The sequence below is a fragment of the Schistocerca cancellata genome, chromosome 2 (assembly GCF_023864275.1).
Source record: "Schistocerca cancellata isolate TAMUIC-IGC-003103 chromosome 2, iqSchCanc2.1, whole genome shotgun sequence".
Classification (NCBI taxonomy): Eukaryota; Metazoa; Arthropoda; class Insecta; order Orthoptera; family Acrididae; genus Schistocerca; species Schistocerca cancellata.
Window position 1 is genome coordinate 752832261 of NC_064627.1, and position 14630 is coordinate 752846890.

Genomic DNA, 14630 nt, shown 5'->3' on the forward strand with positions numbered 1-14630 from the left:
CGGTAAAGAGGGAGGAAAGGGTTGCATCTAAATGAAAGGAAAAATGAAAATGAAACTGGTGGAAATTAATTTTGAAAAGGGGTAAAGTTTTAAAAATGTAAAAGTGCGGTCGCTACATTAACAATTAACTGGCGTTAATTAGATATTTGAGATTTGGGGAAACTTACAGTCGCCAGTCCTATGAACAACTACTATAATAACTGAAAAACAAAGGTTATTGCACATATAATAAGCACTAAAAGCGTGGCAACTGAAGGCTGACACGTGTTGTGTGAAAACTGATTGTATGTCAGAAGTAATAAATTTCGGTACACTCTGACTTAATTTAGCAAAAGAAGAAATAAAACCGGAAAATTGAAAGTTAATTTAGTGACGGAAATTAATAATGAACTTTGTTTCTGAAGCACTACGAAATTCAATAAAATAAGGTTAGTCTTGGGCTACCTCAACAATCATTTCAAAAGCTACTTGAACCTATGCAATTTAGAAATAAGAGATTTAACTTTGAACTTGAATTAAATGATTCTGAACAATAAACAATAGTAAAATTTAGTACGTACCAAGCTGAGCTGCAGTCACAGATAAGCTAAAATATGGTAACAAAACTCGCACTCTTAATTTGTGCTTGTGTAATATAAATATTGTAGCCAGCTATGAATACCTTAACTGAACTTTGAAATTTGATATTACTTTAATGCTGGCATTTGAATCTCAACGACACTTGAGTTCATTTCGGAAAAGGAAGGGACCCTGCTTGGTAATGCAATTGGGACAATGAGCAACAAAGGTTCATGCTATGTTGCTGTAAGTTTGAAACAGTTTGAAAAGCTGAGGTCTGCCATACAGTTCTAAAACTTTACGTGCTTCCAGTCTTCCTTGTTGGTTGACTGAAGATTTGAAGTCGTTGATCGAGGAGTTGGCGACAGTCACTCATTGTCGGCCGTCGCTGGTGCAGAAGCTGGATGTTGGCACGCCCTCTTCTCGACACGGTCACCAGGCGAAACGGGCTCTGGATGTGCGCCAGCTAATGCTTCCCATCCGCGACACCGTGTCAGAAACTATCATAGCAAGTCGAGTGCAATTACATGCTGGCAAACCCCGAAAGCGCGGCAACTCACGGGAGCGCCACGCAACACACCTGCTCCACTGCCCTACTCCAGCCAGACTCCCTCTGCCGCGCTCCATGCGGCAGAGTTAACACTACCAGAGATCCTAAACACTTTGGTTCTCCACATGACATGACCTATCGATGTAATCGTTCGATAGCATAGTTTTCCCTAGGCCAGACCCAGCGTAAAAATACAAATAATATTTACAAAACAAACCAATTATACATAGACATAAATGCATATATATATTTCGCATCTGTTTACACTTAAATTGGACTCCTGAACTAATTAGTCAGAATAGTTTTCGAAGAAAGCATTCAGTATTATTCCAGACGTCATTTTATGCCTACCATGTATTTTAAACATGTATTTTTGCCAACATATTTAGGGTAAATTGAAGTCACCGTAAATTATAATTGAATGAGTGGGGTACCTATTTCAAATGAGACAAGTCTTCTATGGACTGGTCAACAAGTAAATCATGTGAGTCGAGAGATCGATGGAAAGAACCAATTGTTAATTTGTTCAGGTTTTAAGTATAATTTCTACCCATACCAAAGCACAGGAACTATCTACTTCATTTTCACTACAAGGTAAACTACTTCTAACAGCAATAAATAGTCCGCCACCAACTGTATTTAATGTACCCTTTCTGAACGCCATTAGGTGTAGCTGTGCAGCATGATTTTTCATAGAATGAATGGCTCATAGAATTAGAACACAGCACCAGCTATTTAAAGAAGTTGTTGTTTATGTATGCAGGGAATGCACTAGTTACTCCCCCGTGCTCTTCCAAGACATGGAGCACATTCAGCAAAGTTCTTCATGTACTCCAGAGAAATTTACTCGTTGTTTCAGCAGAGACTTATCCATGCCTCACGTGTCCGTCTGCATTGTTTTGCGGCGAAGTTTGCCTTTATAATCATACAGCATTCAACCGCCACAAGCTCTTATTAATTGTGATGAAAATTTGTGAATTCATTCTTTACATGGAAATGGAATATAACACTGTTATCGAAGTCTAGGCTATGAAAACTGCAGTAGATACGTGAAAGCGTTTTTCTTGTCCACAGGACATCGACCTGGAGCATTACGCGTCGGTGCGGAAGGATTTTGTCAAAGACGCATACCAGCATGATGAACGCTATCGTTCAAGAATGACAGAGGCGATGGAGGAGCTGGTTGAGACCTGCCTCATGCCGCGCCTACGGGAGCAGCAACGGTGACAACCCAGGAGTACTGTGCATAAAAGAAGTATGCCACCAGTGGCTCATGGCGCTTATCAATCTCATCATCTCTTCTGTTGTTACAACAGGAGAAATATCTGAGAGACTACTTACATGACTATGACTCCCTGCTCTCCTTCCACATTGTTTTGTACATCACTCTTGTTATAATAAAATTTCCAAACATTCAATAAAAACGTTTTGTGGATTTTATGACAGCAAAACTCAAATTTTCTGCTCAACAATGAGTCTCTTTCTCCGTCCTTTCACTTCCCCTGTAACTACTTCTATCAGACAGTTGCTGTATGTCACTGTCACCGTAGAGATCACCAGTCTCTTGATCAAGAAGTGTGTTTCTGTTCACAACATTTTTGGTTCTCAATGGAGCAATAATGGCAAGTGACGCGGTCGAGGATGAGAGGTGGTTTTGACCAAAGCAAATTTAAGGGGCACTGAACGCCACTCACCGCCCCCCTCCCCCCTGCGCCATCCAGGGAAACATTCGAAAAGCTACCACTGAACGCTACAGTACGATCAGAAGCAATTGAATATCGTCATTCACGAGTTCCTTCTCCATTCACAGCCATTGTCCATCAGGATGGCTGTAGGTCTGAAAATGGCCATGCATTGATCGAAACTGGACACCTTTTAATAAACGTGCCTTGCGACCTAGACTGTTATATTTATTTTTTAGACACTATACTTGGACCTCTGATATCTCAGATAAAGTTATCAAAAACCATTAATTCACCTATGCTCATATATATATGTATATATATATATATATATATACAGGGTGTTTCGAAATTACACCAACAAACTTTCAGAGGATGTAGAAGGCATCTCCAGGAACAAAATGAGGGATAGCAAAACGTATCTGGAAATGTCATCTGACGACGCTACAGAGCGTCGAAAAGTTGTAGGGCCAGTGCCGGCCTGACCTCCTCTCCAGCAGCAGGCATGGTGTTGTACGTGAGCAGACTGCAGGCAGGTCGAGATCTGTGGTGTTTGGTATTTGGTGATCGCAACAGATTGCAAACATAAACAGTGGAGCAGATGGAGCTAGCTGTTGCACAGACGGGCCTTGTCTCCCATGAGTGTGATTCTCTGTTGCCATAGTGGCTGATGGTGTTGGCTACAGGTTTCTGTCTACTCTACAGTGTACTGTTTACTGGAACCATCTATACAATATCCAATGTTTTGCCATGCGGTAAATACCGAATGTAATAGACGAAGCACGACAGCGTCGAAATTATGGGGGCGAATGTCAGCCTAAACAGCAGACAGCGCCGTCTACTCCACTGGAGTGTGCGGCCATCAGCTGCATCACATGAATGGCTGTGGACACGCCGAGGTGTCAGCGTCTTGTTTAAATTTAAAGGATAGGAACCATGAACGCAAAGAAGCGGAGACGAGCCATACATGTAGGCACTATGGGAGGCGTCAGACAACAAGATCCATGGAATATACACTACCATTTATTCTACTGGTAACGGAAATTAGATGTATTGTACTAAGCAAACAAACCTTAAAAACTAAATGTTTCACTGCGATCGATAATGTTTTCTTCACTTGTTTAAATTACTTTATCGGATCGCTTACACTCCCACAACAATGCTTTCGCCACTTACGAATTAAACACAATTATAGTAGGTGCTCAGAATGCCTTCTCTGGTGTCGCAGCTTGCCTGCCATTTGCATATCATTGACTATCACACCTGCTCAAAAACATGTGGCATGGTGTGAACAATGTCATACGTTCATGTAGCCTCGCCATTCGGTCTTCTGCAGACTCCCTTGTTGTTTTCATACACCATTTTCTTCAAATGGCCCCACAGGAATGACCCCAGCGGTTTGAGGTCAAGCGACCGAGGTGGCAACGTTAAAAAGCCGTCACAACCAATCCAGCAATCCCTAAACATCCATCTAATATGGGGTCTGGCAATTTGAAGTGTGTGGGTGCCCAATAGTGCTGGAACCATATCTGTCGACGGACTCCATTTATTCCAGCATCGCTTCCTGGATGGTGTTGTGTAACTGTCCCCTGTGACCCAAAGGAGAAGAGTGTAGGAACCAACCAAGTAAAAATGTAAATGTTGGGTAACCAGGGCCTCCTGTCGGGTAGGTTGTTCGCTGGGTGCAAGTCTTCCAATTTGACGCCACTTCGGCGACTTGCGCGTTGATGGGGATGAAATGATGATGATTAGGACAACACAACACCCAGTCCCTGTGCATAGAAAGTCTCCAACCCAGCCGGGAATCGAATCCAGGCCCTTAGGACTGACTATCTGTCATGCTAACCACTAAACGTAGACCATGCCAGCATGTACACTGATATCCTTGTTTGTGGGTGGTGTGGGGGTTTGCCTCTGCCCAAATATGGCAATTGTTGGCGTTGAACACACACTCATGGGTGAAGGACGACACGTCCATGAAAAATATATACGCAGTGTAACACAGCTGCCTGGCATAAGCTTTATGACATATACATCATAGAGCTGCCTGAACTCCACACGTGAAGCAAACTCATAGGCCAATGGCAGCTGTGTGTTCTGAAGATGGTATGCACACGTTCCCTCTTTACATAGCTGACTGAGAACTTTGCACTGCATATACCACAGCGCGGGTGCTAGCGGATGGATCTACGTCGAACCACAAATTGTGACATGCATATGCCTCATGTGCAACCTCTATCATGTCGATGCTCTGTTTTCAATGTTCCACCCAGATGTCGATCGATGCCCAAATATGTTGAGTGGTGAAACAGACGCCTATTGGGACTTCGTAGCCCACAGATGCGTAATGCTGTGTGCCCATTGTCACTCTTTTCACCATATGCAAAATGCATGTCACGCTTCTCGGACCAGGTGAACGTCTCCATAATGCGGCGCACCAGCACGCGATAAACCTTGACTGAATGCTTGTTCCTCCTACACATGTTTGTCGTTTGCCCTGCCACTACCGCTGTTAATGGTCTCTACAGCGTTGGTGTAACAGGCGTGGACACTTTCAGTGCAGTTGAAACGTCGCCTTAGAAAACTTAATGAAATACTATGCAGATAAACCTCTTACATTATTTGATTTTCAAACAGCAGAGCAGAACTGAACGTACACAGAAATTTCGCTCTTTACCTATTCTGGTCAACACTAAACTGACACACAATATTTTTAGCGCAACGCAATCTGACTTTCAATAATCCCTACAAATAATGGCCCGGACTAACATTAACCTATACCTTTCACAATCACTTATTTCACAAAAATCTTCGTTACTCGAACTACTGCAATACAGTGAGCGCCACTACTGCCAGCTAAATAAAAGATCCAAACTACTGAAGGTACTAACTACTGATAGGCATAATTAGCAAATGAATGATTTTGATAGAGAACAAACAATGTATTTACCTTAATAGTGTTCAAAAGTCATTATATATATATAGCAGTTCATGACATCCAGTCTTACAAATTTACTGTCTCTGATGGACACACATCCAGATCATCCGCTCTCAAAACTCCACCATTTCACTCCCCACATTCACCACTGCTGGCGGCTCACCTCCAACTGCGCAACGCTATGCGCTTTTAACAGCCAACTGCCCAACACTACAATGGTGAATATTACTTCAACAATGCAAACCAACCACAGCCTTCACACAGCACAGTCAGTGATTTTCATATAGAGTGCTACATGGCCTTACCAACATAAAAACCTAAACAGCGTACTTACATAGCCCGCATGCATGCCACAAAAAATCTTACAAATTGTTTTGGGCAGTGGCCAATAATGATTTGATAAAATTTTTCATAATTACAACAACAAAGATATCAAATGCACACACTAATTGATACACTGTTGGTCAAAAGCTAAAATTTTCTCACAGTCCTTAAAGACAGTCCTCATCATTCATCACAGTAAAATTGCAGTGTTTTTTTCTCAAAGTCTGAGCAGTAAAAGAAAATGCACAAGGAAGTAGTGGATTTCCATGCAGTCTTGAAGGAGTAGTGTTGTCCTTCCAACGGAAAGACAGTGCTGACTCTTGACATGCAGACAGGTAATGGGCCACTACAGAGCAAACCCACAGCAGAGTCAGTCGACGTTTTGAAGAATATTGGTAGGTAGGTCATCACAGAGCAGACCCACTGTAGTCCTCATAGAGATTATGGTATTGGTGGGCCACCAGAGGTGCAGACCCACTGCGGTCCTTGAAGAAATAATGGTATTGGTGGGCCATCAAAGATTCAGAACCACTGCAGTCCTTGTAGAAATAATGGTATTGGTGGGCCATCAAAGATTCAGACCTCCTGTAGTCCTTGTAGAGATGGCCAGCAGCCATCTGTTGCGAAGAGTCTTGCAGACAATATAGCAAGTCCATAAACCACCACTTGTGCACTCACAAAGTTTTTGGAATTGTCCTTAGAACCAGCAATGCTGTTAATCAGTCCCTTGCTGAATTATTGACACATGTGCAAACACTAACAGTCCCAACTTCTCATCTATTGTGCATATACTATGACCAACAGAAACGTGTGCAGTGAAATGTAACTTAATTTGAAGAACTGGTGTCTATACAATTATAAATTTACAACATAAGAATACAATTACAAAGGTACAAAATACATCATTAAGGAACATAATAGTACAGATAACATTTGTAGTAACACACACTTTACAAAAGAATAGAAATAAATATGTACATCAGTGTTACAGGAATTATGACATAAGTACATTCATAAAAGGTCTGAATAACTTGCGAAACATCAACTTCACATGTGAGCATTAAAACAAAACAGATTATTAATGCAAATTATATTTGAGGATAACAGTATTCCTAATCATAGTGAATGTAGCTTACTACTAGAAAAATTCTACAACATAAATCGTATCAGATAAACACAAAGACAGGCAGGAAACAAATACACAAGGGTACACAAACATATAGCGGAATAGTACAAAAGGGTATGTTTTACTGCAGTATTTTGCAAACAAAACTTTCTTTACTTCTTGGAGATCTCCCTTCATTCATCGTTATTCCCAAAAAGTCCTATCTATACCTCCTTTCTGTATTCTATTCATATTTCTTTCAAAATAATTATTTCTTATTGTACAATACTCATTTTGGCCCAAATATTTTTCATATAACTTCTCAATGCATTCTTTCCCTATTCTCCATAGTTAGTTTCTTATATAGCCTACCCCCTCTTAAGCTAACTTAAATCTACTGAGCTCAGGTATACTAAGGGACGAGGCAATGCAGCAGTACAAAACAATTAACACAAACGGCAATGACAAAAAAATGCAAATTGGCAAAGCAAGAAGCAGTAAATCTAAAATCTAAATTAGTAGAGCAAATGCAACATTACAACTAATATGAGTCAATGTGCAGCAACAAGAAAAATAAATCAGTAGTAAAATTGGCTTAACAGAGTAATACAAAGCGAGATTTAGTAGCACTATGCCTGGCAAACAGCAGCAGCAAATGCTATAACTTATATCTAAACATGACAAAGCTCAAGCAGAAAAAATATCACAGTAAAGATAGGAAATGTCTAATAACTATGTCAGATCTTAACACTAGAGTGATGCATCACCTTAACTTACACTACTAAAAAGTCACGAGTCACTGACAAAAATTATGTATGCAATTCCTGTAAGGGGAAATGTCTTTTTGAGCTCCCTCGTTTTTTTTTAAGTAGATCATAAAGTTATTATTTACTGGATCTGTAGGCATCAAATATCTATATTAATACATCTATATAACTTTATTTTAACCAATGCTGCAGTGTAGCTAGAAACTAGATATTAAAAAAAATAGGCAAATATATATATATATATAAGACAAGGCGTGAAACCTCATTCACTAGGCAAATAGTGTCTCCAAATGCAGTAAAAAATCTCTCAACTAGAAAGACAACAGATATAAAATTTTTCTCATTATTTCATTACGCATTTTAGTAAATATCATAAATTAAGAGCTCCACAGTGTAATCATATGTTTTCAAGTTTGAGCGTGTCATAATTGCGATGCTTTCTACAAAGAAATTTCAATAGCAAGGATAATGGCCTCTTTTTTTCCCACCTAATGGCTTTCTTTTTTGAGGTGGCTGGCACAGCTGGCCACTCACAACGCATTATGTCAAGGTCACTTGGCTTTCTTACCGAAATATTTACGACAGCAGTTCTCACTACAGTGACAGTCTCATATAAAAAATTTCACAGTTCGAGAATTTGCGTTACAAATGTGTAGTAACAAAATCCTATAAATACATTTTTTTTGCATTTGTCCACTGAAATGCCTGTTAAGACACAATTTTTTAAAAAATTAACGTAAACTGGACAAATTAATGAACTAAAGAAAAAAGCTGTGGTAGCTTCACAGTGATTTCTGGCTAGCTAACGGCCTAACTGTGCACGTCCTGTCCAGTTTGCCATTCCTATCGTGACTTGCAGACAGGTACCGCCGCCAATTGTAGTTTCCACTTCCTTCTTGCCTTCAGTAGTGCCACTATGTCGACTGATAAGTTTTTACCCTAGATATCTATTAGTTGAGTTTGTTTATTAGTTGTTCACATGCATTTTTAGAATTATTTAATTCTTATTCAGAATTTATGTCGTTCATAATGTCTTTCGGAAACGAATTTGCTGCTCAGTACAGGAAAAGTGGAAAAACAGACCATGAACAGAACGCTGAACTAGCTAGAAGTCACGATCATTTTATTGTTAAACACTCCACAATTTAATTCTTCATATAATGCAGTGTCTGCAGGCTGTTCACTCTCCACAATACAAGCAGACAACTTTGCCCGAAAATGCTTCGTCTGCATGGGAAATCAATTGCTCAGAGCAGACTGATTTGAAAATTTTCAATAATATTAGTTATTTTTCTTCATTGTTATTTTTAAACCTGTTACAGGCAGGCCATCAGCGGCATAGTACGCCGCTCTTTGGCCACACAGAATACAAAAGATACAAATGAAGACAATTAGAGAAAAAATATGGTGGATATATAAACAGAGACATACACTTTTAAAATACATGGAGCTGTTCACGGGTGGAGAGTTCAAGATAAAATTTCTTCAGACACGTGGACACACACAGAGACGAAAATTGTCACACGCGAACAGAGGAGGATAAAACGAATAACACTGGAACACTAGAGCACGAACGACAGCACACACAGAAACACGAGGCGATGGTCTCTGGCGCACGAATGTTCACTGAGCGTGTACAAGTCCGGGGACATGCCAAGAGATGAGGAGGGGAGTGGGAGTGGGAGAGGGAGAGGGGAGAGCAGAGATGCCAAGGGCAGGGGAGAGGAAGGGGAGGAAGGAAGGGAGGAGGGGGGATAAGTGATAGGGGAGGCCCGGGGGAAGAGGGGTGGAGGAAGTGGGGATGGAGGGAAAAGGAGAGACAAGGGAGGGAGGGAACCCACAGGAAAAGCACAGGAAGGCGGGAGGGAAGGATGAAAGTTGGTAGGAAGGGTAGATGGAGAGCAGGAGGACATCATCAGGGAGGGGGAGCTGGCGGAAGCCACCTTGGGAAGGTAAGGAGGGTGGAGAGATGGAGAGCAGGTGGGACGTGGGAATACAGGCGCGGCAGAGGGCGGGGGTGAGAGGATGGGTGATACAAGCGGGTGAGGACGATCGAGTTTTCGAGAAGTGTAGAGGATCCGTATCCGTTTGAGGAAAAGGAAGAGGTGGGGGAACGTAATGAGATCGTACAGGATCCGAGTGGGGGAGGGGAGACGGATACCAAGGCAGAGAGCATGGCATTCAAGGATTTGGAGGGATTTATAAAAGGTAGGCAGGCTGGAGATCCAGGCTGCATGGGCATAACAAAGGATAGGGCAGATGAGGGACTTATAGGTGTGGAGTATGATGGAGGGGTTCAGACCCCACGTACAGCCAGAAAGCAGCTTGAGGAGATGGAGTCAGGATCGGGCCTTGGCTTGGATTGTCTGGAGATGGGGGGTCCAGGAGAAGCGACGGTCGAGGGTGACGGCAAGGTACTTAAGGGTGGGGCTGAGGGCGATAGGACGGCCATAGATGGTTAGATAGCAATCAAGGAGGCGGAAGGAAGAGGTGGTTTTACCTACAATGATCGCCTGGGTTTTGAAGGGATTGAAAAAAAATGGTTCAAATGGCTCTGAGCATTATGGGACTTAACATCTGTGGTCATCAGTCCCCTAGAACTTAGAACTACTTAAACCTAACTAACCTAAGGACATCACACACATCCATGCCTGAGGCAGGATACGAACCTGCGACCGTAGCAGTCGCGCAGTTCCTGACTGGAGCACCTAGAACCGCTAGACCACCGCGGCCGGCTGAAGGGATAGACCATGAGCAACCACTGGTTGCACCAAGTGGTGAACCGGTCTAGATGGTATTGGAGAAAGTGTTGGGACCGCTGCAGGGTGGCGCCAAGGGCAAGGAAGGCGGTGTCATCGGCAAACTGGAGAAGGTGGACGGAGTTGACGGCGGCGGCATGTCCACCATATACAAAAGGTACAGAAAAGGGGAAACGGCGGAGGGAAAAAAAGGTGTAGGAATCCATGTTATGGATGGTGACATATGAAGGACGTTGGGAGAGAAAGGAGACGGACGTAGTTGATGGGAAGGGCGAAGGTTTGGAGCTTGAAGAGGAGACCGGAATGCCGTACGTTGTCATACGCACGTTCGAGGTCCAGGAGAGGAAGATAGCCGAGCGCGGGAAGTAAGCTGTTCGGAAAGGAGATGAGTGAGGTGAAAGAGAAGGTCATCGGAAGAGAAGGACGGCCGAAAGCCACACTGGGTATCAGGAAGGAGGAGATGCTGGTGGATGTGGCGGGTGAGGATAGATTCCAGGACCTTGCTGAAGACCGAGGTAAGGCTGATAGGAAGGTACGAGGAGACGGCGGACGGTGGTTTGCCGGGTTTAAGGAGCATCAGGACATGTGAGGTTTTCCACAGGTCAGAGTAGTAGCCGGTGGAAAGGACTACATTGTAGACCCTGGCCAGGGTGGAGAGAAAAGAGACAGGAGCTTCACAAAGGTGGCGGTAGGTGACACGATTGTGACCAGGAGCGGTGTTGCGTTTTGTGCGGAGTGTAGCAAGGAGATCCTGTGTAGTGATAGGGGTATTGAGTTCTGTGTGTGCAATGTTGTCAAAGTACTAGAAACCAGGTGCGAGGGGGCAGACAGATGTGTCAGTTTGATTGCGAACATCCAGGAAGAGGGAGTAATCGAACTGGGGATCATCGGGGATGGAAAAGAAATCAGAGAGGTAGGAGGCAAGGTGATTGGCCTTACTAAGGGTGTCAGGGAAGGGGTTATCATCATGGAGAAGAGGATAGGAGGGGGAGGGTACAGTTTCAGTAAGGCGACGGAAGGCTGGCCAGAACTTGGACGAGTATATAGGTAGGGTAGCATTTAAGCAGGTGCATGTCTGTCGCCAGCCCAAGCGTTTCTTAGCCGCGAGCAAGTTTCGGTTGTGTCGCTGGAGTTGCCAGTGGTGTCGTAGTGTGTACGAGTCACGCGTGAGGAGGAAGCCACGGTAGAGACGGCAGGATTCACAGTGGAGGAGGATGGCCTGTGGGGGTAAGGTAAGATGGTGGGGGTGGATGGCGACAGTAGTGACGTGGACCTCCACGGCCTCAGACAATGTAGGCTGGAGAAAGGAGGTGGCATGGGTAACATCGTAAGGGTGGTGGTAGGTGAAGAGGTGGACTTCTACCCGGGTGGAGAGGGTATCCCGGTAGACATTGTCATGCGGGGTCACCTCTCGCTGAGCAACTGAAGGACCACAGCTCACACTGTCAGATGTTCTAAGAGAGCTGGATGCACTCGTGAGTGTTGTGCGCGACGAACAAACAGGACGTCAGTGAACTCAAAGAACGAACATCAATCAGCACGTTCGATATTCGACGCCAAGTAACAGAAGACACTTACAAGGTAACACTTCTTTTTGCTTCTCCTTCCGAATAGGACGTGGAAAGCTCGATCGAATATTTGTGCAAATTTTCATTCGGAATATGGAGATATTTTCTTCACGCATAAGAGAGAAAAAATAAAGTTTCATTCGTGACAACATTTCAGCTGTGTCCGGAAAGCGGGTTGATTTCGAAGAAGCAGATTAATTTTGCGGTATTTGGTAAACGATTGATACCTTGTAGCTATGGTGACATTAAATCCACCACCTTTCGTATCTTTGCTTAGACGTGCAGTACGTAAGGATAAACTAAATTGCTTTTGTTTCTTTCTAATTACACTTGTTATAGAGAGAGAAAAAGAAGAGTTTTATGTTATTTCCACTCCATTCGAAACCTATCTGTTCTCACTCCAAGGGCGCCCATATGACAGACAGTTTGTACAGGGGGTGGGGGACGGCTGAATCTGGAGGTATGGTGTACTTTTAATATTTTGGAAGACGAATAGCGAGCTTGTAAAGTAGCCATAAACAAATTTGAAGTTCCACACCTGTTAAAGACGTGCATAATACAGACTTTTTGACTCGATTTCTTGCAAGAAAAACACCTGATAACATTGCGTTTTCTACTTTCCCTGAGAGCCCCGAGTACAGGCGCCCTTGTCTCACTCGGCTACCACGAAAGAACTTTTCTGCGCTCACCACGCCGATGTTTGTAATTGCACTTGGCCGTTTTTCGTCCTCCCAGTGTTGTAACTGCCCATTTCCAAGCCTTTCCCCCCTCCCCCCAGGGCGCCTGCAAAGTTGTCACGTGAAACACATCTGTGACGATAAGACATTCCTTACAGAACGTAAACGCTCACTGTCGTGGCCTAATAAACAGCCTACAGCGGCTCTCGAGCCATCACCGAATTTAAGCAACGCTGGCCCTTGTCAGTGTGGCCGCCTGGGAGCACAAGTTGGTGTTGCCTAGAATTTCTCTTCCCCGTTTTCTGTAGAGTTGGGCACGCCATTTAACATCCCCGCAAGCTCCTCAAGTGCTGCAAGTCTTTTTTTATTGTTATTTTGAAACCTGTATTACAGGCAGGCCTGCAGCAGCATACCACGCCGCACTTTAGTCGCAGAGAAACACAAATATACAAATGAAGGCATTTAAGGAAAAAAACATAGTGGACATATAAACGGAGACAAACACTTTTTAAAATACAAGGTGCCGTTCACGGGCGTAGAGTCCAAGATAAAATTGTTCAGACACTTGGACACAGACAGAGACGAAAATTGTCACACCTGAACGTAGGGGCACAAAACGAGTAACACTGAATCACTTAAGCACAAGATGACGGCACACACAGAAACGAGGCGTTGATCTCCGGCGCGCGAATGTTCACTACCGTGTACGAGTCTGGGGACCTGCCAAGAGAGGAGGAGGGGGTGGGAGAGGGAGAGGGAGAGGGGAGAGCAGATGCCGTGACCAGGGGAGATAGGGGGAAGGGAGGAAGGGGAGGGGAAGCCTGGGAAGAGGGAAGGAGAGAGGGGATCGGGAACAAGGGAAGAGAAGGGAGGGAGGGTGCCTAATGGAAAGGACACAGGATGTGGGGGGAGGGTCAAAGTTGATAATAGGGGTAGATGGAGGGGAGGACATCATCAGGGAGGGGGAGCTGGCGGTAGTCACCTTGGGAGAGGTTAAGGAGAGTGGAGAGATGGAGACCGGGTGGGATGTGGGAATACAGGTGCAGCAGTGGGGGGGGTGTGAGAGGATTGGTGAGACAAGCGGATGAGGAGGATCGAGTTTGCGGGAGGTGTACAGGAACTATATCCTTTGAAGGAAGAGGAGGTGGGGGAAGGGGATGAGATCATACAGGATACGTAGGGGAGGAGAGACGGATGCGATAGGCGACGCGGACAGCATGGCGTTCAAGGATTTGGAGGGATTTATAAAAGGAAGGGGGGGCGGAGATCCAGGCCGGATGGGCGTAACAAAGGATAGGGCGGATGAGGGATTTATAGGTGTGGAGGGTGGTGGAGGGGTCCAGACCACACGTACGGCCGGAAAGGAGCTTGAGGAGACGGAGTTGGGAGCGTGCCTTGGCTTGGATTGTCCGGAGATGGGGAGTCCAGGAGAGGCGACGGTCGAGGGTGACGCCAAGGTACTGAAGGGTGGGAGTGAGTGCGATAGGACGGCCATAGATGGTGAGATAGAAATGAAGGAGGCGGAAGGAAGGGGTGGTTTTGCCTACAATGATCGCCTGGGTTTTGGAGGGATTGACCTTGAGCAACCCCTGGTTGCACCAAGTGCTGAACCGGTCAAGATGGTACTGGAGAAGGTGTTGGGAGCGCTGCAGGGTGGGGGCAATGGCAAGGAAGACTGTGTCATCGTCAAACTGGAGGAGGT

At 44.4% G+C, this 14630-nt stretch overlaps 1 protein-coding gene across 1 annotated transcript in view; it reads left to right on the plus strand.

Annotated features, from left to right (window-relative positions):
* Nucleotides 1-2489, plus strand: part of LOC126162573 (uncharacterized) — a 68799-nt gene extending 66310 nt beyond the window's left edge. Inside the window, exon 3 of the mRNA XM_049919164.1 lies at nt 2183-2489. Within this exon, the coding sequence (XP_049775121.1) occupies nt 2183-2335 (153 nt within the window). The 3' untranslated portion in view covers nt 2336-2489. The remainder of the gene's footprint in view (nt 1-2182) is intronic.
* The last annotated feature ends 12141 nt before the right edge of the window (nt 2490-14630 follow it).